Source organism: Periplaneta americana, chromosome 3 (genome assembly GCF_040183065.1).
Source record: "Periplaneta americana isolate PAMFEO1 chromosome 3, P.americana_PAMFEO1_priV1, whole genome shotgun sequence".
Lineage (NCBI taxonomy): Eukaryota > Metazoa > Arthropoda > Insecta > Blattodea > Blattidae > Periplaneta > Periplaneta americana.
The window spans coordinates 76,853,620-76,879,817 of record NC_091119.1 but is presented as its reverse complement, the minus strand read 5'-3'; the positions used below and the strand labels follow the sequence as shown (position 1 = coordinate 76,879,817).

The 26,198-nt window shown below is 35.3% G+C and overlaps 1 protein-coding gene across 3 annotated transcripts in view; it reads right to left on the bottom strand.

The window, feature by feature from the left end:
• Positions 1–26,198, bottom strand: part of MED18 (mediator complex subunit 18) — a 65,109-nt gene that overhangs the window by 37,411 nt on the left and 1,500 nt on the right. For 2 of the 3 annotated variants that reach the window (XM_069820812.1, XM_069820811.1), the window contains 3 exons: positions 23,203–23,405; positions 22,994–23,104; positions 10,521–10,690 (listed from right to left, as the gene is read on the bottom strand). In XM_069820812.1, the coding sequence (XP_069676913.1) occupies positions 10,521–10,690; positions 22,994–23,104; positions 23,203–23,404 (483 nt within the window). In that variant the 5' untranslated portion in view covers position 23,405. The remainder of the gene's footprint in view (positions 1–10,520; positions 10,691–22,993; positions 23,105–23,202; positions 23,406–26,198) is intronic. The other variant, XM_069820813.1, reaches the window with a different exon arrangement.

Genomic DNA, 26,198 nt, shown 5'->3' with positions numbered 1-26,198 from the left:
AATGAGTTTATTATTCACAGGTTTTTCTTTTTCCAAATGTTTCTAAAGCCGTGAAGATTCCTTTTCCTTCTGGTGAGCCTGGTACTCCTCAGATGAAACAGTACTTAGATTGTATTTTATGCATAATTGACAGTGATCTTTTCAGGTTGATAAATACCAATGTTCAACTTGTACATCAATCTACAAAACACTGACCAACTTGCTTTTTATTTATTGTTCTTAGAGAAGAAATTTTGAAATTGACTGAAAAGTTTTGCCTTATTTTCCCACATAGGTTCAATATGAAGCTTAGAAAATATCGATCTAAAATAATGTCATTTCATCTTAGGCAAACACTGAAAAAATTCCTCCACAGACATTGATTTTGGATCGACTGGAGTTTTCATTTTTTTACTCTTTCTAGTGAAGAAGGCTGAAGAATCATTCATGGAGTCATCAGCTTCATCAGTTTGTTGATCTGGACCAGAAAGCAGTATAGAAGCTGCTAAATGGTGTCCATCCACGATCTAACACTTCGTTCTCCCACCCTCAAAGTGTTAAGGATCGGAATGTGTTTTAGTACAAGTATGTTCTCCCTCTTTTTGTAGATCATACAGGCAATGATGTTTTTCTTCTCTGACTAACCTCTTTGATATCTACAAGAGTAGTGACATAAACTTTTCTTGCACATCAGTCATCCAAAAATTTTGAAATGCTGGTGTTCGATCTGTTTCAGTAATTGTTGAACATGCTAATGAATTAGTTTACATGAATAACGTGGCTTTAGTAGATTTCTTCAACTATGCTACAGTATATTTGCCATCTACTATCTTTAAACCTTTGTATTTTCCCCCCTCTCATTCTTTTCATTTTGTTTACATGTATTTCTCAGCTCTCTGGATTTGACAACTCTTTCCTGCTCCTCTTCCTCTTAGTCTCTGTTTCTTCCAGTATTCCTTCAGGTTGGCTCTCTCTATCAGCTCCAATGGTTCCTTGTACTTCAGATGCCTGCACGTCTGTTTGTAGTTTCTCTCTTCGGTCAGGTTTCCTTTTCTTCTTGTTTTTTTCTATGTTTTTTATTCATTGATCATCACTTGAAGAATCACCTGAAGCATTTTGCGGTTCATAATCATCTGAACATTCTAGTAAGTGTTGGAATACTGTACTGTTCTCATCACTCAGACATTCATGATATTGATATTTTTTGTCAGTTCTATTTTTTATTCTTTGTGGTTAGTTTTTTATTTCATAATTACTGAATCTAAATCTTGGATTGTTGACCTCTCTTCACCACTTAAAATATATTGGGACTGAGCCCTTCGATTATTTCTTCCTGATATTGTTTGTAGTTTGGTTACTTCTATACCAGATTTTTTAACGTCCTCAATGCCTCAGCCTCCAACAAGAGCTCATCACTATCATTATCAATTTATTAACACATGGTTGCAATAGGGAACGAAATAATGGCAAGATGCACATAACTTAATGAAGAAATTAATTTGCAATTAAAGAATACACTAAGTTATACATATGAAAACAACCTATTGTAAAATAATAATAACACATAACCATTTATTACAGTCAGTTATAATTAAAGAAAATATATTTTACTCGTCAAAATATCTAAGAAATTGTTGCTAGCACATGGACAGAGAGATGAGTTTAACACGACAATTTGCAGGAGCTACTGAACAGACAAAGAACGTATGACATTTTGTAAATACTGAATTACTCGGCTCCTATTGGTCAGAAACTTGTGATATTTTGCAATTAAATGCGAGCACCAAAATAATGCATGTCTAGAGGAGAAAAAAAATTTTCAATTTTTTTACATATGACGTTTTGCATGAACACCGACGGTATATCTTACAAGTTCGAAAGTATTTTTTTTTTAAGAGGCATTCTTTTATTATCGTCATCATTATTCATCACTGAAGTACACACATTATAAAATATATATATATATATATATATATTATCCAATAAACTCCGATATTTACCAGCTGATTCGCTGATGCATAAAAAAGTAGCAAGAAAAGAGAAGCTGGAGCATTCATAGATGCGAATAAGGACTGAGTCACTCACTCACTACTATTAGTGACCTGGTCTTATCAAGACTAAGCAAACTGTGAATTCTGATATCATCCAGTTATGAACAACTCAAGCTCATTGCTGTTAGTGAGTCGAGTGGTCCTGATACACTAATGGCCGTGTGCACCATTCTCGATCATCTAGCCCATTTATCAGCAATCACGGAAACATGGTTAATTCTTGACAATGATCAAGTTACAGATGCGGTGCACCGACATTTTCCCTCGATCAACTCAGTACCGTCAGCTGACGGTACGCTCGCTTGAGAAGAATCATCTGAGCACTAGGTTACCGTGAATAAAACAGCGAACGAACGCACTCTGTCAATTATCGCTTCGTTTTTGTTTGTTGGACTGCTTTCAAACATCCTCGCAATTTTCAAATAGCAAGTTTCAATAATCATGGAAGAAAAAAAGAAAAGAGCACCAAACTTCTCACAGTTCGAAGTGGGAATTCCTTTAGAACTCCTCAGCAATTATGCATCCATATTATAGAATAAAAGTACTGACGGAAGTTCTCTAAGAGAAAAGCAGGCTACCTGGTTGGATTTAACCTCACAATTCAGATGAGTTATACGTGTTTACATAATTCCACATAATTTGTAACACAGTGGTTATTTCATATTATTGATAATAATTGGGAAAATTTCAGTATACGGATATCTCACTGACAATTATCTTGAAATAGGCTACTAAAAAGAGCAGATTTGTATGTGTTTGTCGAATGCTCATCATCTTGCTTACGAAAAGACACATTTCAGTGCCAATAATAATTAATTTGGGAAAATTTCAGTATACGGATACCTCACTGACAATTATCTTGAAATAGGCTACTAAAAAGAGCGGATTTGTGTTTGTCGAATGCTCATCATCTTGCTTACGAAAAGACACATTTCAGTGCCAACAATTTATTTGGGAAAATTTCAGTATACGGATACCTCGCTAACAATTATTTTAAAATTAAAAAAAAACACACACACACAATTCGTCTGTGTATGTCGAATACGCATCATCATGCATACGAAAAGGAAGTTTTTAGTGCCAATTTATTTTGTGTGCACAAGGTTGGAATTTTGGAGTAAGAGGGAAAGGAAAATATCCTTGTTCTGAAATTTATCCATTTATTTTGTGTTCACAAGGTTGGAATTTTGGAGTAAGAGGGAAAGGAAGGTATCCGTGTAATTTCTCTTAATTCAAGCGTAAATAGCCTAATTTTCCAAAACGTCATGTAGGTCCTAATAGTTTCAAACGGCAAAGAGAGAGAGAGAGAAAAACTCATCCGGCCTTAATTAAGGATGACCACGAGGATCCGGAAATGAATAGCAAACAAATACAATTAATTAAATATGAATAGTGTTATAAAAATAAAGTGTAATAACTAAGCACCATTGATTATCAATTGTAAAATAAAATCTTAGAAGATGACTAAATTATACTGATAAAAAAAGATTTTATTTAAAATTAGCATATCCTTAATTAAGGCCTTCTGAGTGGTATAAATGAAATTGTATAATCTGCAGGGAATCTTTGAGAATTTGCGAGATAATTTTTTGAATTTCAAAAGATGATATTGATAATTGTTTTAAAAAATGATAAGTGATAATCTCGCATTCTACAAAATGGTCATTTAGTTTTGCTATATTATAACCGGCATAGAATAACTACCTTAGGTATTATTATGTTAACAAAATTGGACAATTAGGCCTAAATAATATTTTGTTCTCAAGGAAAGTCCCGATCTTCCAAAGCAGAAACATATATAAAACATTAGTCTATTTTGAGAAAAAAGAACATTTTTATTATTCATCTACAAACTTACTCTTTCTACAATAACACCAATTCTGTTATTTCCGCAGTGATTTGCATGTTCAAGATACATCATTTCATCTTCAATTCCATCAAGTACGTCAAATCGTGCCGCCATTTTGGTTTTCTCGACTTGACCATGTTCAATTCAAGATAATCAGTCCCACACCTGTGATCAAATTTGATCATCATCAACTCACTTGTTTAACTTTGATTAAGATTGATACTCTGCAAATTGGCATTGAAGATGGTCAAGTGCCGACTTAACCATGGTCAAATTTTAATCGAGAATGGTGCAGACGGGCATAAATGTCTGTCTCTGGTTTGCATATTCCAATTCCTCGTCTTGTAGGTATTGGTACATAAAAAGTTGGGTAGTATTTAATAGTTTTGAGAAAAATTATCGTTGTTTTCGACTTCATGGGGATCTGTATTTTTCAAATAGGTTTATGTACTAGTATGGTAGTGGGGGGGTCACAAACAAAGTTCCCACCTGAAAGTGAATCATACTTTCAAAAGTTTGGGAATCACTGGCTCAGACAAAAATTCCGACTTTACTGGAAAAAAATTTGAGACTGTCATTATGAGGTATTAAAAAATTATGAAGCGATTATGAAGAGCTGTTTTCCTGTTAACATGTCAAGAAATGATGCTACAAAGTCATGTGATGGTTGCAAGATTATTTAGTAAAGCAATCCAAATGTTGGGGCCAGGTGTGAAGTATGACAATGATTTACTATTACTGATAAATGGTTTAGCATATATGAAGAAGCAGGATTTAAGCCACAGTCGCATTTTACTACTCCACTTCTAAAAATGCAACAAACTTTCAATGAAAGTGTGCAAAAATGCGATAACCACATTGAACTTCAGAAACGAAGATGGTAATGGAGAAAATGAAATCAGGGATGTGTTTGAACTAATCTGAATTTAAAAGAAATGCTAATGGCATGGGCAATGTTCAAAAAGGTATTGAGCAATAAATTTAATAACCATGTTGGGTCCGATAAGTTGGATGAGCAATCAAAGTTTATTTCTAATGGACCATCAAAACTTATCTAATTGTATTATAAAATCACAATGTTTTTACTTTAGCACATTGATTATCGTATTTGGTTTAATTAAACCATCATCAGATCTGTCGCAAACCCCTTAAAATTATGAACAAGTTGTTACATTGTGAACAATCAGTGAAAAACAATGGGTTACATGAAATTCTAGGTCATGCTAATAGATGTAAAACACATGCAAGTTACTATAAAATACATAAAAAAAAATGAAAAATATAAATATCAGAACGACCCTCTATGTAAACATATAAATGGAATTGCATGATGTCTGCATTTACAAATGTCAGGTTGTACTGTTGCAAATAGCTAGAAGAGTAGAAAGGTGAATATGCAGCACCATGTATGGTAAACTATATACACAACGCTCGCAACATGTGTGGTCTTGTAATCTGAATTACATGGAAAATTCTTGTTATATTGGGGAATTTATAATGTAAACTATTATGCTTTTGATAAAGTGAAGCTAATACACAAAACCCCATAAGGAGGTATACCTAGTTAAATAAATTACTTACGGAGAAGGAGTGGAAGAAATGTGTCCAATGCTGCAGGAAGCAATTTCATAAGCAATACATAATGGTATATCTCTCTTCAATGAATATCTTCCAAACTTATATAGTCCGCTTTATAGCTTAAATTCTCCATGCACAGACAGTTTTCGGTATTCCAACACGTCCTCTCCCTCCTCCTCTACTTCTCAATATGATAATACTTAGTTGATTTGTAAATGTAACGCTCCTTCCAATTTGTGGTTCAGCTTCCTATAGCATTGGACACATTTCTTCCACACCATCTCCGTAAGTAATTTATTTAACTTGGTGTACCCACTTATGGGGTTTTGTGTATTAGCTTCACTTTATCAAAAGCATAATAGTTTACATTATCAATTCCTCAATATAACAAGAATTTTCCACGTAATTCAGATTACAAGACCACACATGTTGCGAGCGTTGCATATATACAGTAGTTTACCATACATGGTGCTGCATATTCACCTTTCTACTCTTCTCAGTTATTTGCAACAGTACAACCTGACGTTTGTAAATGCAGACATCATGCAATTCCAATTATATGTTTACATAGAGGATCGTTCTGATATTTATATTTTTCAAATCTCACATCTAATATTAGAGTAATTGTCTGCTTTTTAACATTTTATCATTTATGTACAATTTTTAATATTTTATAGTAACTCGCATGTGTTTCACATCTATTAGCATGACCTAGAATTCATGTAACCCACTGTTTTTCACTGATTGTTCACAATGTAACAACTTGATCATAATTTTAAGGGGTTTACGAAAGATCTGATGATGGTTTAATTAAACCAAAAATGTTTATTGATATGCTAAAATAAAACCATCGTGATTTTGTAATAAAATTAGATAAGTTTTGATGGCCTATTAGAAATAAACTTTGATTATTGAGCAATACATGTTCAGGAATGGATTTTATGTAAGTAAACAATTTCTTCTAATTGATTTATATAATTCCATAGCATACTGTAAATTGTGAGCGAGAATTTAGTTGTATGAATCTTGTAAAAACTGGAATTAGAAACCACCTTTCGATAAAAAGAGTTAGCACTCTGTTAACAATAAATCTTGAGGGGTCTCCTCGTAAAGAATTGCAATGTTTAGAGTGTTCATAAAATAACATGCTTTAATGTGATGTAAATTCAGCAGTAATTCATTCTAAACATACCTACATGTAATGATTTACTTACAAAAGTATATCTAGAGTGTTACACAATACAGAACTGCACGCATTGTATTCTTCACCTGACATAATTAGGAACATTAAATCCAGACGTTTGAGATGGGCAGGGCATGTAGCACGTATGGGTAAATCCAGAAATGCATATAGAGTGTTAGTTGGGAGACCGGAGGGAAAAAGACCTTTGGGGAAGCCGAGACGTAGATGGGAGGATAATATTAAAATGGATTTGAGGGAGGTGGGATATGATGATAGAGACTGGATTAATCTTGCACAGGATAGGGACCGATGGCGGGCTTATGTGAGGGCGGCAATGAACCTTCGGGTTCCTTGAAAGCCATTTGTAAGTAAGTATCTAGAGTGTGATAAGATGAATTGAAAGTAAAAAAATTCCAAGAACAAAATTACATAACTTTTTGTTTTTGCATACTTTATTAATTATATCTTCCTGTTCAATTATTTATATTGCACAAGCTTTTCGCAATTTGCACAAACATAATTTTACGTTTGTGCATTTTTGCGACAATTATTTATTTTCTAGCTTAAACCCTGTGAAGAAGGCAGTGGCAGGTCTCATTGTTAGTTATCCTAAAATGATTCAGGTTAGATGCACTGCACATGGATTACATAAAATATGTAAAGAAATTAGAACAGTATATCCTAATGTGGATAAAGAAGAATTGGTATATTCATGAATGAAAATCCCAATATATTTCTGCCACTCACACTAGTAATAACAAGGTGGGGAACTTGGCTTCCTGCAGTATAGTAGGTATCATGCAGAAAATTGTTACGGTTTTACTTCTGTCATTAATGAACTGGACAAAAATGATGTAGCTTCAATTCAAATTCTTGTTAAACGTCAGTGTTAAAAATGACTGGGCATATATTTAAGTTATGTTTTCTTTGCAGCTGATAAATTTGAAGTAGGAGGGATCCTTCTGTCACAAACAGTTCAGTATGTTCGTGATGTCAAGGAAAAAATTAAAAGTCTTTGTGGATTTACAGCACATATGTTACAAGAAAATACATAAATATGTCATCATTCATTTGTGATGGACAATTTGAGAATGAATCTCATTGTGTATTGTAATTCTTGAGAAACTGGTGAAGTATAACTTAAATTGACTTGAAGTACCACGCCTCCGAGTTAACTCTGCATCTGGAAATAATGCCAACTATGACATTATCAAAGAATGCCCCTTGTGTCTCATTGTCCCTCTCCTAGTGTACCCTTCCACTGTCTACCTAGCAGTGCCATGAGCTCCCCCTCAATGAACTCAGATTTAATTTGGTCGTGTAGTAAATAAGGCTCTAAGTATCATATTTATGAAAATTGTGTTTTTACTCGAATAACAATTTATGTATATTTATTACATAAATGCAGTAAGTATCAAAGTCCAGATTCGTTCCTTTATCGATTTATTAGCTGCTAATTAATATGTCAATAGCTTCAACATATCGATGGCCCAGAACCAGACTGTTTCAAGTCAATTTTACTTTTTTTTTTTTTTTTCAGGAGAGCTATTTTAAGCTCCTGACATTCAAAGCTTCATGAAACAATTTGGAATAGCTTCATAGCAACCTTATGGAGAGCAACAGTTACATTTTTGTTTGATTTATATATGCAGACAAGAACTGGAACACAATGAAACACAGATTTCTTTCTTATAAAAAGTTGGACTTAGAACAGTCTGGTTCTCAGCCATCGATATATTAAAGTTTGAAAATGGAACTTACATCCTTACATATTTCAAGTCTTCAATTATATTGGCGAATACTGTATGTTATTCATTTCCTTTTTTGTCACATATTTCAAGTATTTTTAGCACATAAAACATAAATATTTTCCCAATTTTTGCGCCTAAAAACCTGAGCCCTAGAACCTTATATTACACATTATGTTCGTCAAGACTTATGTAATTTTGTATAATGCAGAAACGTATTCCATTTGGAAAATAAATTAGGTCCCTTGTGATTCTGTTTTGAACAAGTTTTACTGTATCTGTAAGTTACATTAATAATATTGTATTATCTAAGCAATTTGTAGGTATACAGTGACTTCTAGCGCATCCTGAACAAATAAATTAATGATATCAGGGACATATTTAGACATTCTGCCACCCAGAGCAGTTTATATTTTGCTGCCCTGTTCTTTAATCCATTCACTGCAATGCAAACATTCAAAGCATCATTACTTCGAAAATTGCAGCAGTTATATATCATGTGTAGATACATAATTTCAAACAGAGATGTTCTGCTCTTGGAAAAAATCATGAAAAATTGACAGTCATTCAGCATAACTTACAAATGTTTTTAAAAATATTTAAATGATTGTAACAATAAGTTTTAAAAATAATAGTCAAGTTTTTTATACTGCCACAAAAGGACACATAATTTTCAGACAAACAATAAGCTTCGATTTAGCGCATTTAGTTAAGTAATATTTTTGATAAATTAATTTAACATACCTTTTACTATGTTGTTATTATCGGAGGAAATAAATTGTCCCTACCATTTACTGGCAAAGAATAATTATTGTTGTCCTTGTCATCTACTGTACCTATATGAACTGATTCAACAATATTATCACTTAAGTCAGAAGAAGTGGACACAGAAGTATCAGGTATTGGTCAAATTTTTCGAATCGCATTTCTTAAAAAAATAATTCTAGTTGTAGAATTTGTCTGATTAATTCACTGTTCCGAACAGTCTATTCTTTTGATTGTTTTCTGCATTGTGTGCCACGTAATTTAACTCTATGGTCATTCATTTTTTAATAATTAACTAATCACTGAATCACACATCAACTGACCACCCTACTAGGCAGTGGCGGTCGCTCTTTATGTGCTGCAGCACACAGTTAATTTTCTGTCCCTAGCATAATCTTATTTATGTTTTCTTTCTTTCATTCGTGTTACGCGTTCCAATGCACGAAGAATTGGGAAATGCTATTGTCTATAGCTTGTGCATCATCTTAAGTCCCAGTCACCGTTGAACTATTTATGTTAGGTTTGTTTGCAGTTGCTTATGTGGAGTGATTGTAGCCTAGTAGCAGTGGCGGTTCATATGATCGGGTATGCTATATTAAAGCCTAAGTACACAGCTGGTAACTGTTAGTCTGTTAGTCCCTTTCCATCATTGTATTATGATATTAAGTAATCTCAATGTCCTATTTTTTGTGAAACTAGCAACAGTGATTTCGAAAGTGAAAATCGTTGATTGAATTTATTATAAGGGATTGTTTGTGGAGATACAGTTGATCATATGGAAGGCATAACAAAACCTAAATTAACCAAACCTAACCTGTCACAGATTTCTATATGCAAGGTGTATAAGTAAAGTATGAAGGGAACTTACTCAGCACTAGTTTAGCCCATGTCTATTGTTGCTTTAAGAATAAGAACGACATCGTACACCATTTCACAGATGAATTGGTAATTGCTCTTTGTTGTATCAAAAGTACTTTTTCGAATGTTGTATCATGATAGTTTTTCAGAAAGAATTACATGATATAAATGTTCTCCCGATTTTTGAAGTATTTTTTTCCTCACTCATAAAAAAATTCGCTAATGTTTCGCAAAAAATGCTGCCCCAGAGTAGTTGCCCCAGTCTACCCACTGGTAAATATGGGCCTGAATGATATAAACAGCACAGCTAAACTACACCACTAAGAAAATGAAAATTGAACACGTAAGTTAATATCAAGTACCAGTGAACAATAATTAATTAACAAACTAACCATCCAACCAAATTTGGTAGAATTCTTCAATGTTACAATTGTCCTCTATTCTCTTTCCTACATAATTATGTACCTTCCTTGCATTCTAACAGTTAATCTAAAAAATTTAAAGCATACCTTGAATATTTTAGACACTGTGATCTTCATGCGTCCCTTTCGAAACATATAGCCTCTTGCAATGTACTCAAAGTCCATTCTACATCCAAGTTCAGTCAGAAACTCAACTACAGTTGAGCTGGTTCCAATATCAATGCTACTACGGACAATAGTTGGTCTTGATTTGTCACCTGCAGACATATTAAATAAATGTAAGAATAGATATATGTATTTACTTCCCTTCTGATTTCATATTTTTGTAATATTAATTTGTAATGTAAGACAAATAACACAGACTAATAAGAATACATTTTGAAAAAATGTTCGTCAAAGAATAAGCAATGAAGTAATGAAGTAAAAACCTCAAAATTGGAGTTATTTTATTGAACAAACACTGCCACCATCACTGCAACAACCACCACTATTATAACAATCCCCATTTTTTAGAAGATGGCATGGCCATTTTCTGTCAAGTTTGTCAAAAAAAAAGGAGGTGTGACAAGAAATCTACGAACTATATAAAGCAAAAAACATTCATTTAATTGTTTATTTCGTTTGTAAAATGTTCTATAGTGAATTTTTCAATATGTGGCTGTACGAGACAATTGTATCAACAAATGTGCCATGGAACGTATTGAAGAACAAGTTCTCATAGTTTCTTTGTGGATAATTATAGTGGTCGCATAGTTTAAGACCAATCTTCTTTGTGTAAGAAATACAGAGTGTTCACATGAAACCTCCCTGATTTCAAATTCTAATTTTAAGGAAACTATCAGTCTTAGAGATTTGTGATGTCATGTAAAGCAACTCAGAAAGTTTTGTATTTTCTGTTCTGTTTTTTTGTTGCTGGTGTTGATTAATTAGCAAAGATGACAACACAAGAGAGACCTCAGTGCATGCTGTGGTACTCTGAAACGAAATCACCAAATGCTGTAGGTGGCATTTAAGAAGCAGACTGTAGATCTGCCAGTTCTAGTGCCCTAGCCTGGTCAAAATCTGTTTCTGATGAGATCGTCATGTTTTCCAGTAACCTTCATCAGATATGAGGATTTCTCAACCCATATTAATCTGTATACTGGTCAGCAGACACAACCTTAAAATTGCTATTCTTACTCATGAACATCAATATTTGTAAATATTCACTAACAGACTCTCCTGACTGCTGGCAGCGTGATGCTAAGCAATGTCGCATAAAAATTTCACTCCTCTGCTTTAGGAACTATTAATCTAGTAAAGTAATAGCTTCCGTGTAACGAAATGTTGGTAAATATTTGAACCTAAATACTCCCTCTGTCCCATAATAATTGTCCGGTACACCGAAATGGTATTACAGTAATTACAGACAACGGGGCAAATGAGAAGTGCACGCATGAGGAGAAGCGCAGTAGATCAGTGCACAAGGTTATGCAGAGCAATAAAATGATCTTATTGAGACAAGCAACACACACCACCCAGAAGATTACCGAAAGTGGGTATTGGTTTTCAACTCACCGGTATGGCACTATATACAAACTAGTGTAGCAAAGCAAGCTGGAAATCGTTAGTAGAGCATACTCCTGCATTGAGTACGTACGTTTGAAGAGACATGAACATCCTGGGAACAGAACTGGCAGTAGTGAGTAACAGGGGTAGCAAGAACCTTACAGACAGTGAACGGAGGCGGTATAGGAGTTTTTGTTGAAAAACACTAGTCTACAGCTGACGTAGTGAAGAAAGGTGCCATAACAGGTGCGGCCGAGAAATGTCATGCCAGTAAAAGAACAGCACGCTGCATTTGGCAATGGGACGGCAATCTTTGGAAAGTGGATCCATGCTCATCACCAAATTAATCCCTGCAATAAATGCAAAATGGCCTCCTGGACCGCGCACAGGGAGAATTCAGGTGTCAATTCAGCAGGACAATGCGTGTCCGCTTACCACTCCCAATGACCGCACCTGGATGGAACCAGCCAGTGGAACCACTTTGGAACTCGTGTGCCAACCGCCAAACAGTCAGGATATGAATGTTTTAGTTCTGGGTTACTTCCGGGCAATTCAGTCTATCCAGCATCAGTCAGCTCCACAAACTATTGATGAGTTGATCGCCGTCATTGAAACAGCTTTCTCTCAGCTCTCACGTGACAAGCACAACAACGTCTTCAACACTTTGCAGTCCAATCTCATTAAAATAATAAAGGTCAATGACAGGAACAACAACAAGATTCCCCATATGCAAAAGGGGCACCTGGACCACCTCAACATCCTGTCATCTCGCTTGAAGTGTCCTCGGAACATTTACGACGAGGCTATAGTAGCACTGCAGCAATAGGTCTGTGGTTCTAGGAAAACTGTTAGAATGACAACCTTCCCAGTCTAACAGGCAGTTTTTTCGTCTTTACTCGTAGGAGATTGTTTTTCTTTGTTTCACTTCTTGGTCAATTTGTACTAGGCCTACTCCTGGAGTTAATAAAGTTGCATTCCTAGGAGTATTTATTTTCGGCTCAATGACTAGCCAATTTGTACTGATCCTGGAGTCATATAGTTGTACAAGTAGTATTCATGTTCGTTTTTGGCTCAATGATTGGCCAATTTATACAGATCCCGGACTAATAATTTTTTTCTTTTGCTGATTGAGTGACAATTTTGTATTACTCATTCATGTGTTTCATTTTGCTCCTATGTAAACGCTAGTGTAAAATTATGGACATCGGACAATTATTATGGGACAAGAAATAAAAGCGTACCAGACAATTATTATGGGACAGAGGGAGTAATTAACAATTGTAGCTTACTTTCATCTGTTATCTCAGTAATGCTGCTTAAGAAGTTCTGAAAAGTCTGCTTCCAGTGCAACCATCTGTTTTCTGATTCACAGTCCATATTCTCTACTTCAAATCGTTCACGGCATAAATATTTATCTATCCCAGGTTTAGTACATGTACTCCGACTAAATGTATTCTTTATGATTTTTCATATTTATTCTTTGAGGAATAAATTGTAATAAATAACCAGTTATGAAATTAAGGTTTAACACTAGAAAGACTGAACATCGGCTATACTCTAGAACGATGAACGGGGACAATAATGTCCCATGCCAATACAAGAAATATTTATACATCAAATTAAACATATATTATTGCAGATATCAACATATATTGTTGATTATAAATTATATTACAGGGTCTTTCATAAGTAACGAGTCTACTGAAAAATTAACTATTTTGGATAATGTTTTGAAATGATGTTCATCCTCATGAGAAAGAACCCTTCCCAGTGCCATACAGTAGATTTGGAAACAAACATCCTCTCCCTCGTCGCCAGAGCTATTAAACGAAAGAATGGTTAGTGTTTTAAACCTTTACTAAAACACATAAATGTAAAAAGTTTCAATTGTTGACAAATCATGGTGTACAATTTTCAAAATGTCTTCCGTTCTGCTGAATGCACAAATATAAGCAAAGTTTCAACTCTTCATGGACTCTGGTGAGCATGTTAGGCATAACTATTTGTATCGTGTGTTCAATTAGTTCCACTAATTCAGGAATGGTGCGTGACTTAGTTGAATAGACACGATCCTTGATAAATCCCCAGAAAAAGAAGTCCAGAGGAGTCAAATCAGGTGATCAAGGAGGCCAATGACTGAGTCTGTGCGACCAATCCACCTGCCTGGAAACACTTTGTCTATGGAATAAATGCTTAATTTGAATGACACTGTTTCCAAGTTCAAACCAAGCAGCCATTTTTCTCTTCTGCAATAACGTTAAGCAGCTGCGTGGCATCTTATCATTCACGTCTATCACAACAATGTGTATAAGTATGGCCATATGTCATTATCCTTGACGTATAGAAGGCCATGCTCCAGGTCATTTTAAGTCCTTGGCATATAGAAGACCATGCTCCAAGTCATTTTAAGTTAGCATCAAATGCACATTACACATGAATAGGTAGCTTCCTCTGGAGGTAGGGGGAGGGGATGTTTGTTTCCAAATTGACTGTATGACACCGAGAAGGGTTCTTTCTCGTGAGGATGAACATCATTTCAAAAAATTATCCAAAATAGTTGATTTTTCGATAGATCGTTACTTATGAAAGACTCTGTATATTCGTAAAATGCATTATTACCTTTATTTTACTAATACTGATACAATACAAAGTACCGTTATATATTTTGTACAGTTTTACATTTTACTAATATACAGTAGGTATCACATAAATTTATCAAGTTTTACTGGCAAATATATTTTTTCGAAGCTATTTTCTTTATGTGTGAGCAAGCACCATTTACAATACATATGATTATTTATTACAGCTGACACATGTAACCTTTTTTTTTACTTTTTCCCAATGCATTTACTGCATACATCTTTTTGAAGATGTGATATAAAATTGCACTTTTTCCTTCTTTACAATGTTCCCTTATTTGGCAGCATTTCCTTTTATTGTCTTGTTTAGGAAACTCAGTGTCATTGTCACTTTGCATCCCTGATTCTCTTCATTCCTCTTCAAAATGTTTGCCTCAGTTAAGTTCCTCAGACGAATTCAGCAAGAAGTTACACAGTGAATCTATGATTGCTTACTTCTTTGTACAGAACCCAAGCATTGATTACTATGTTACTGAATGTGTGCTAGGGCTACCTATGTGGTGCTGGCTTTACTGACTATTTACTTATGAGACATTTGATCAACTTCAACTCCATACTTTGAATCATAGAATGTTACTCCATCTGGCTTCTTTTTTCAAATTCGTCTTAGTAATGTCACCCTTTTTCAAGATTTAGGATTCATACAAAGAGGAGAAGTTCTGTACGTGAATGGGTATTTCTCTCCTTGCTTGGATTATAGTACCAACCAGACTTGTTCTGTTTGACTTCAGACTCTCAGCTAGTTTCAGCGAGGTGAAAAAATTATCACACGCGACATTTCGACCCTTTTCAGAAAAGGGCTCAGCAATGTTTTGACAACATACTCTGAAAGTCGCTGATTATTGGCTTCATATCATTCTTGTCGAAATAGGGGAATGCATTTACTACATATTCTGCATCTTTGTCCAGAACAACCCAAAACTTCTGCCCATATTTATCGGATTTTATCGCAATAAATTGAAAATGACAGCAAGTTTTATTGGGAGAAAGCTGCTCATCTATAGTCATAATGACTTCTGAGTTATGACAAGTTTGAGAATTCTGAAAGAAACTGTTCCAGACACCAGATAACAGAGCTAACCTGTCTTCATTCAGTTGCTCTGATTCCATTGACTTTAGAATTTCTTTGAATTGATTTTGCGACACACCTTTCATACACAATGACAACTCCTCATTTTTCGGACCATGGGGAATTCAGCTGCAGGACTCCAGATGCTCCCTGTATATACCAAATTCCAATAAAAGGCTCAAGCTCCTTCACAGTCATGGATCAACTGTCATTTTTCATCAGTTCGTGAACTTACACTTTAGTACATTTCTTGATAAATTTTAGAATTTGATCATTTTTTATCAGTTTCCATCACACGCAATACTATTATCAGTTAAATTATGCTTGGCATGAACTGTCAGCCCGAGTTTTTTTCTCGGCATCTTTTAGAATTTGCATAATCTATTATTAGTTCCCATGCATACGTAACACTATAATCAGTTATGTGACACTTGGCATGAAGTGTCGGCTCTGGTTCTTTTCTCAGAATATTTTAGAATTTGATAATCTATTATTAGTTACCATGCACTCACAACACTATCAGTTATGTATGAAGTGTCGGCTCAGATTCTTTTCTCAGAATATTTTAGAATTTGATATTCTATTATCAGTTACCATGCACTCACAATACTATTGTCCGCGCAACTTATCTAGGCACCTGGGTTCCCTAGTGCTCTCTCGCTGCCCCATAGCTATCTGCTGGCTTCTGACCATCTCTGCAGCAGTTGTACGTACAGTTACAAAAACATCATTCGGTATTTAATTTCAGTGCATTCTATTGGATATGGTAGGTGAAAGTATATGGTATCACAAAATAACAAACATAAATAAATTACATTTTTCTTCTTCTGTGTGCTATACAGTATGATCACAACTCCAATTATTACAATATTCGTATCTGGCCATCAGCTACTGATGGTAAGCGATGCATGAAGTCTTTAACTAGAAGCACAGGTCTGTGTTTTTGGGTTTCCAAAAAGTTCACTTTCACATAGTCATTATCAATATTCTTCTTCTTCTTCCTCCTCCTCCTCCCTTCTTCATTATCATCATCATCATCATCATCACTGCTGGTGTCGTCTAGACGTATTATAAAATCCATAAATTATTAGGGAGAACACTTGAAGCAAGTATAGAAATACGATTCCAAGTAAATCCCGAAAAGACGAAGTATATGATTATGTCTCGTGAGTAGAACATAGTACAGCAACAGTAACAAATGTAAATGACACTCGGAGGAAATTGAAAGCAGAATAAATAGGGGAAATACCTGCTATTATTAGGTTGAAAAGCTTTTGTCACCCAGTCAGCTCTCAAAAAAGGTGAAAGTCAGAATATATAAAACAGTATCGGTTGTTCTGTATGGTTGTGAAACTTGGACTCTCACTTTGAGAAACAGAGGTTAAGGGTGTTTGAGAATAAGATGCTTAGGAAAATATTTGGGGCTAACAGGGGTGAAGTTACAGGAGAGTAGAGAAAGTTACACAATGCAGAACTGCACGCATTTTATTCTTCACCTGACATAATTAGAAACATTAAATCCAAACATATGAGATGGGCAGGACATTTAGCACATATGGGCGAATCCAGAAACGTATATAGACTATTAGTTGGGATGCTGGAGGGAAAAAGACCTTTGGGGAAGCCGAGACATTGATGGGAGGGTAATATTAAAATGGATTTGAAGAAGGAGGGATATGATTACTGTAGAGACTGGATTAATCTTGCTCAGGATAGGGACCGATGGCGGGCTTATGTGAGGGCGGCAATGAACCTCTGGGTTTCTTAAAAGTCGTAAGTAAGTAAGACATTCCTCTTTTGCCTCTTGATTGTAACAAATAACCACTGACCTTATTAACTCCCTCTCCTTACTGTGTACGCTATATTAAAATTAATTTATGATTTATTTAACGACGCTCGCAACGGCAGAGGTTATATCAGCGTCGCCGGTGTGCCGGAATTTTGTCCCGCAGGAGTCATTTTACATGCCAGTAAATCTACGGCATGAGCTTGTCGCATTTACACACACTTAAATGCCATCGACCTCAGCCGTGATCGAACCGGCAATCTCGAGTATAGAAGGCGCATATAATCTTGTTGCATCTCGTATTACTACCGGCCTTTGCATAAATATGTCTTCACAGAACGCAAAATTACTGTAAGTACAGATCACACTAAGCAAGCAAATGTATTTTACCCGCCTCGTGGAACATCCTTCCCTCTCCTGCCCCGCTGCCGCTAGAAGCTACCCCGCTACACCCCGCATCCCGCTCTTTTAGCTGCCCAGATAAGTTGCGCGAACAGTATCATCAGTTATGTGACACTTGGCATAAAGTGTCGGCCCTAATTCTTTTCTCAGAATATTTTAGAATTTGATAATCTATTATTAATTCACATGCACTCACAATACTACTGTCAGTCATGGGACACTTGCATTAAGTGTCAGCTCAGGTTCTTTTCTCAGAATATTTTAGAATTTGATAATCTAGTATTACTTACAATGCATTCACAACACTATTATCAGTTATGTGATGCCTGGCATGAAGTGTTTGCTCAGGTTCTTTTCTCAGAATATTTTAGAATTTGATAATCTATTATTAATTCACATGCACTCACAATACTACTGTCAGTCATGTGACACTTGCATTAAGTGTCAGCTCAGGTTCTTTTCTCAGAATATTTTAGAATTTGATAATCTAGTATTACTTACTATGCACTCACAACACTATCATTAGTTATGTGATGCTTGGCACAAAGTTGTCAGTCCGACTTCTTTTCTCAGAATATTTTAGAATTTGATACTCTATTATTAGTTCCCATGCACTTACAATACTATCATCAGTTGTGTGACACTTGTAATGGAATGTCAGCCAGAGTTTTCTCAGAATATTTTAGAATCTTATAATCTATTACGGTTATCATGCACTCATAACACTATCATCAGTTATGTGACAATTGGCATGGTGCGTTGGCTAGGGTTCTTTTCTCAGAATATTTTAGAATTTGATAATCTATTATTAGTAACCATGCATTCACAACACTATCATCAGTTATGTGGCGCTTTGCATGAAGTGTCGGCCTAGGTTCTTTTCACAGAATATTTTAGAATTTGATAATCCATTGTTAGTAGGTTGCGGATTTTGCATATTTGCATGTTCTTTTCCTTAAACTTGACGATATACAGACAAAACACAAACATCTTTCTCATTGTTTGGAATTAGTATGCAGAATTTTATTGTGCATATTTGAGCATATCTGTAACGTTATGGCATGTTATACTTTTAGAGCATATATTTGCATATATATACTAACAATACAGAAATAAATATTTTATTCTGTAAAATATAAACAGTGAGAAAACAATACCCTCTTTCCCCATCTCGCTCGACAAGGTTTACTTTATTAGCACAGACTACATTGTTAAGCAGCACGTCACGTACTCGTTTTTCTTTTTTTCACCTCTTTAAAACTATCGCAGGCTGACAGTATCCCCTTTCAACAATAGAATGAATTGGTTTATATTTTAACAGTAAAATTCAAACTGACCACCAACCTTCCATGCATTCATTCGGCTTGTATGTTTCATGGTGGTTTCTTGCAATATTCATTATGCCTGAAGACAAAAGTTCAAGTAGTACTCTTCTGAAAAGCTGGATTGATGGAGAGAAGACTTTAATATCAGACGGAAAACGTATATTTTCTCAAGTTTGTTCGAAGAAAGTAAACTTTTGCACTTTTTAAAAATATTTATCCACAAACACTTTTAATATTTTATTTACAAAGACACATTATATTACATCTAGTTGCGTATTTTAAAGTTTAATGTTTTAATTAATACGTGAACTGCACAAAAAAGTTACAAGTGGATCAGCATTTGCAGACTGTCTCTCACATAAAAAAATGCAACGAAAAATAATTATCAGCCTTTGCTTAATTTGAATCCAAAACAAAATGAAAATGATACATTTAGTGCGAGGTGGTAGGCAGTGATCCACTGAAGCGGGGCAGATAATAGAGAGAGAGCAGGCGAGCGAGGTGCCAAGCGGCGAGGGTGGGGATAGCTTCCCCTACTGGCGTTCGCTGTTTTACGATTTATCCTTGATGTGTACTTTAAAATAGTTGTTTTCATAACTATTAAAAATAAATTATATTTTAATTCCTCCAAGAAATTAGAAACGACATAGGAGATTCACTTATTTGGGTTTCAGTGGATGAAACTACAGACTCCTGTGGGAGGTATGTAGCTAATGTAGTTGTAGGGAAAATGGACTCCATAGACGCTGGATCTCCTCATCTAATTATGTGCACTGTCTTAGAAAAAAAACCAATCATGCTACCATTGCAAGGACAGTGAGAGATGCATTGCGTAAGTATATTAACCTGAAAATAATTGGAAAAAAAAGAGATATCAGAGAATGACTTGAGTGTAAATTTTAATTTGTTTTTAGGTTTACTCTGGCCAACCAAAGAACATGAAGAGAGATTCCTAGCATTCTTAACTGACAGTGCAGCATATATGCTGAAAGCAAGGGGGGCACTTCAAGTTTTCTAGCCCAAAATGATCCACATTACTTGCATTGTCCACGGCCAATATCATGCTGCTGAAGAGATTCGTTCAAAGGATCCTAAGGTTAACAATTTGATTTCTTCAGTTAAAAAGGTGTTTGTAAAGGCTCTGGCAAGGACTGCACTATTCAAAGAAGAACTACCAGAAATTCTCCTTCCACCAGAGCCTGTATTAACTAGATGGGGAACCTGGATCAATGCTGCACTCTACTACTGTTCGCACATTGAAGATATTAAGAAGGTTGGTATTCTGAGTTATCTAATTTCATCATCATCATCATCATCATCATCATCATCATCCGCCATCATGTATTAGATCCTTGTGTGTCTGTTAAGTCTCGTGCTACCTATTTTTGGGTCTTCCAGTTATCTAATTTAATATATATTATTTTAATGTACCGAAGTACATATGATATTTCCATGCAAATATTCTGCGTCATCATACGATGAAAGAGTAATGGAACGGAGAAAAATTCTCTCCGTTCCATTACTCTTTCATCGTATGATGACGCAAAATATCTGCATAGAAATATCATATGTACTTCGGTACATTAAAATAATATATATATGATATGCGTAAATCACTTCGTGATTTAAGACGGCGCTTATTCCGTCGGATCCCGGCCAACTAGTCACTCATATCGAGTGCACCTCAGCACATGTGTGGACTTCGGTCCTGCGTTCATAGACATCTATGACGTAGTGCAGAGGGCGGCTACTAGAGGGAACCCAAGAGTTGGAGCTTAATCTGAGACGATTCTAACCGGCGTCGGAGTTGTATCCGGTGTGGCTTAGTGGATAAAGCATCAGCACGTAGAGTTGAAAACCCGGGTTCAAATCCCGGCGGCGGAGAGAATTTTTCTGCGTTCCATTACTTTTCCATCGTATCTAATTTAAGTTTAAATATTTGTGTTTTTCATTGATGCATAGATCCAAGTTTCACTGTAAATACATTTCTATAATTTAAATAGATAAATTATATAAACTAAATAGTAAGGGTTTTTATGCACTACACTGTATTAGTTTACATTTTCCTTGTTTACTAGATAAACAGCAATTTATTTTTATTGAATTTCATTAATAAATTTCTTGAATATATTGAAATACTAGATTTTAATACTAGGAGGCAGGCCTACAATGGTCCTTATTTTCTTCGTAATTAATTTATTATATGTTTGTTCTTAGGTGCTTCGTTTATTGAATCCAGAAGATGTAGCCTGTATTAATTCAGCAATATTGGCAGCAGATGATGTAGGAATTCAAAGTGAACTTTCGTACATAGGTGCACACATCAAAACACTTCCTGAAACAATGACCAAACTTGAGGAACGTAGTCTTCAGCTGACTACAGCAGTGAGTTTGTTGAACACTGTCACAACATCTTTCAACAAATTACCAGGATAATTGGGGAGAATTCTAACAGAGAAGATGAAGAAAACTGAGGAACGAAATCCAGGTTTGGAAACAGTGAAAAAGATTAGTGGAATTCTACAAGGTGAGCCCCAGACTGTTCAGAATTACACACCTAAAGAAATAGCAGCTTTTAAGTATTGTCTCCTAAACTCATGTGAAGTTGAAAGAATATTCTCTGTTTATAAGAACATACTTGCTGACAACCGAAAGAGATTTACATCTGAAAATTTGGAGAAATATATTGTAATCTGTTGTAATACCAATAAGCAATGAAGTTTAATGTTAATGCAAATTTACATCCTCCAATATATGGACGAAACTTATTGAGTCATTACTTTATTGTTGTAAAATGAAATACTTTTGACTGCATATTTTCAAGTTTAATGCATAATTTCTTAATTTTTTGAGCAAATTTGCATGCATATTTTCACGATTTTTAGTTCATATAAATCCGCATCCTGTTAGTTACCATGCACTCACAACACTATCATTTTAATCTTTCTACTATGAAGGCTTGTTGTAAGCAAATTTAAGATTATCAACATTAAAAGTATTTACCAGTATATCAAATGTTCGATTAATTTAAGCTTATTAATGTCTGGTGATTTTCTCACTGTGATTTAGAGATAATGTTTCAGAAAAGTTGGCAACGCTATTTCCCATCATTCAAATGCTTCTTCCAGTGTGGAAACCTTGGTGAGCTTGCATAGTGGTAGAGTTATCGTATTTACTTGTATAATTCACGAACCTGAAATTTTACCATAAATTTTTTTTATTATATGTCATCGAATGTTTTACGCATGTGCTGGTAATATTTTGTAATTTTTTCCAAGAAGTATCATATTGAGAGGAATTTCATTTAACGTTTTTTAATGGTCGATTTAGCATTGCTACCTCTTACACTGGAAGATATAAGGTGAGGGTCTTAAACCCAGTGTCCATGCGACAGGCTCCCATCCGATTTTTGTGATAGGTACTTTGTGGACAGTACTTTTACAAAAAAATCCATTTTATCGCTAATAGTATAGAACTCAACTGCATGACAAAATACATTTTCTGTAGGATCTGAATTTTTTCTTGTAAATTGTAGTGCATAACTCATGTACTCCCATTTTAGAACACAAACGTAATATAAAAAAAAAAGTGCGTGAATTACGCAAATAAATATGGTATTCAGAAGAATTACCCCAAAACATTACTTCATGAGTAGGTATGCTATAGAAATATATGGTGTGACAGCCAATACCTAAAAAAAAACCCCATTCTGTGACATAATTGATTATTAGGTTCAGAGAAGACATACATGGACACCAAATTTACCTCATATATAGTAAAATTGCACTAACCAAGTTCTGGCTGCCCGATGTATCTCAGCTGCCATGGCATGTCTTGATAATCAAGTGCTCGCCTCACACGGAGCAACAGGGGTTGGAGGCTATTCCCACCTGCAACATTTTCTTATATAGGATTAGAGTATTATGTTTTATTAGAATTCTGAGCAATGAATGAAAACAGTAGGTATAAATCGCGGTTTTATTTGTTACTGTATGCTTACGAATACTGAAGCACATCTCATGATCATTGAATGTTTCTGGTCCAGAGTCTACATTGTCGCATAAGCCACGGAGCCGATGCAATAACACCTCAACAGCAGAGTCCAACACGCTTCCTTGTAAGAGGTATTCCTGATTTGGAATTATGTTGCTCTTTAGGGCAGCCGTCAGGCTGTCCATCGCTGTACTTACTGGCTGAGACATGCTGAAATGAGATATCACTACTATAATAATCAATATGCTTCTGTCAAATTTACTACACCAGTAATCAATGGCGCCAACTTACATGGGCCCATGAGGCCTGACCCCACCCAATAATTTGTCGTGTTATTATTGGTTTGTAGGCCTACTCGTGATTCAACAATTTTTTTTTTAATTACTAACGTTACATTGTTTGTGTGAACTTTATTCATCTCTTCTCCTGCTAGTCAGATGGCTGTGTTCATAGTTTCTGATAGGTGAGACTGCAGAAGGATCTTTTTCTGCTATGAAAAGACTGAAAATAATTTTGAGTTGAATAATGTCCCAGCAAAGATTTAATCATACTGCTCTTTTAAAATATACAGTAGGTACATATGGGTAGAGCTGAAAAGTACGATTTAGGAGATGTGATATACCTATTTATAGGGAGAAACACCGTCAGGATAAAACACATTTGCAACATGCCGTGCTATACAATGATGAGTCCACAATAGGCCTATATTATCTATTTCTATTTTAGAAAGAAATCAAGTCCCTAAGTTAAAAAAAAAGTTTGCATAATTATTGTTTTGTATTAGCTAATTATGCAGAACAGCTAGGCACAAGATAATGCAGAGATTCTTTTGTACAGTATTAAGTTAATGGAAGATCTTTATATTATGGAGAAGAAATTTTATTTGGACACCGCAATTGTTGAAAAAAAATACAAAATACAAAAAATACGAACTCTTACCTACAAGTGGAATAACCCCTGAACCTTATACTTACTCATATAGTTCAAAATCGTTCTTAGATCTCCATTTTATTATTTTTAGCATCCTATAGTTTATATGCTATCCATAATAGTAATAATCTGTGACACTACAGCCCACACGACCAGTCGCTACTGGCCTCACGTCCACATGCCGAAGAAGAGATGGACGATCATCCAACTTTATACTAACTACATAGGCCTACATTTAAAAAGCGTTCTTACATCTCCATTTTGTTACTGTTAACATTCTATATTTTATACATTATCAGTAGTAATAATAATCCGTGGCACTACAGCCTTTCAAGAACCCACACCGACTAGCCGGCGGGATTCTTAAATTATAGGATATCGCTTAATTTTCGTCAAGTTTGACAAACGATTCTGACGACACAATATGGCCGACGTAAACTAACACAACGAGTAAATAAAACTCACTGAGATATCACCTCAACTAACCCACTAACCTTCTCACATACGTCGACCTCATGTCACTGAGATATCCCTCAACTAACCCACTAACCTTCTCACATAAGTTGACCTCATGTCACTGAGATATCACCTCAACTAACCCACTAACCTTCTCCCATACGTCGACCACATGACATCACCCCATTCTCTAATCTAGCCAACATATATTCTCATAAATACACTACCGATATCCTATAGTCATATAGACCCCCGATGATCCTCCCAGTCGTTATAGCTGGTTTTCATAACCGGATTTCGCTACCTATCGTAGCTCCCCAAGTGCATCATGATGCTGGGTGGGCACCGATCCCATACACTGGCGAAATTTCATGATAAAATTTCTTCCCACATGAACGCGCATTCCAGAACATGTGTTCTAGGCAGGATGCCTTAGACTACGGTACGGGACATAAACTATCCGTAGTCATATCAATATTATGAAAATTAATATTGTGACACGTGGAACCAAGGATTTATGACTGTTTTTTTTCTTTTGCGAACTTGTAACTCGAGTTACAAGTGTTTGGGCCCACCGAGCCTCCACAATGCTTTTCAAAACTTGTCACCACGATCAGCAATGTATGGGTGGCTTGATTGTGTTACGAAGCGAAGGAAAATTCGGTATTTTCGAGTCCAATGATGGTCTAATATATATGATCAGGGCCGCCGACAGGATTTATGGGCCCCTATGCAATATTGTGCTCGGGCCCCGTTGAGAAAAAAAAAAATTAAAATTGACAAGTTACCAATTATTCTGACCATAATAATTATTATTTGCAAAATAAATAAAAGATAACCCATACACAGATACGAATCTAAAATAGGCATACACTTTTGTTACATTGAAAACTTTCAGCAAAACCTCATATTAGCACAATAGGGCCTACATTGTATGTTTCGTGACGAAACTTTCGTCTTTTCGTTGTCGTTTGTTTCGTTTCGTTTTCATAAAACATTATTCTTCAAGCTGTAATTTCTGACTTGCAGACCATCATCAACAAACAATTCTCCTTGACTTCACTGATGTAAAATCATCAATTACATCATCAAAATTTAAAGACCTAGCAAGATCGCTTTCCAGACTAAGGAGGCCAAGGTTACTCAGTCTTTCATGACACCTTGTTACTCTGAATACATTTTTATTTTCTTCATTTTGTTTGAAGTTGTGAAATTGAGCGTTGCTAGTGAAGGTGCAGAAAATGAACCAATCTCAAGTTTGTTTGTTCAGGTTGTCAAAAATGAAGACAGTTCATACTTAGAAGTGAATACTGATGGTTGTGGCTGTCTAGAAAAAAAATTCGGATAACAGTAGTATTGAATCAGAACAAGCAAACAATAGTAAAAATGATGTGATAATATGTGCCAGTGAAACAAATTTACACACACCAGGCCATGGCAGGTAACATGCGACCTTGGAAAACTAAAAAGTGGCAGACAAATTGTGTCATTGAATGTGTCGTTCGAAAAAGTACCCCCAACCTGCCTAATAACCTTCTAAGTGACGGAACAAGAACCTTTCCAGTATTATTTTCAAAACCGAAGAATGGAGAATGTGTTCTCAGAGACTAGCTAGAG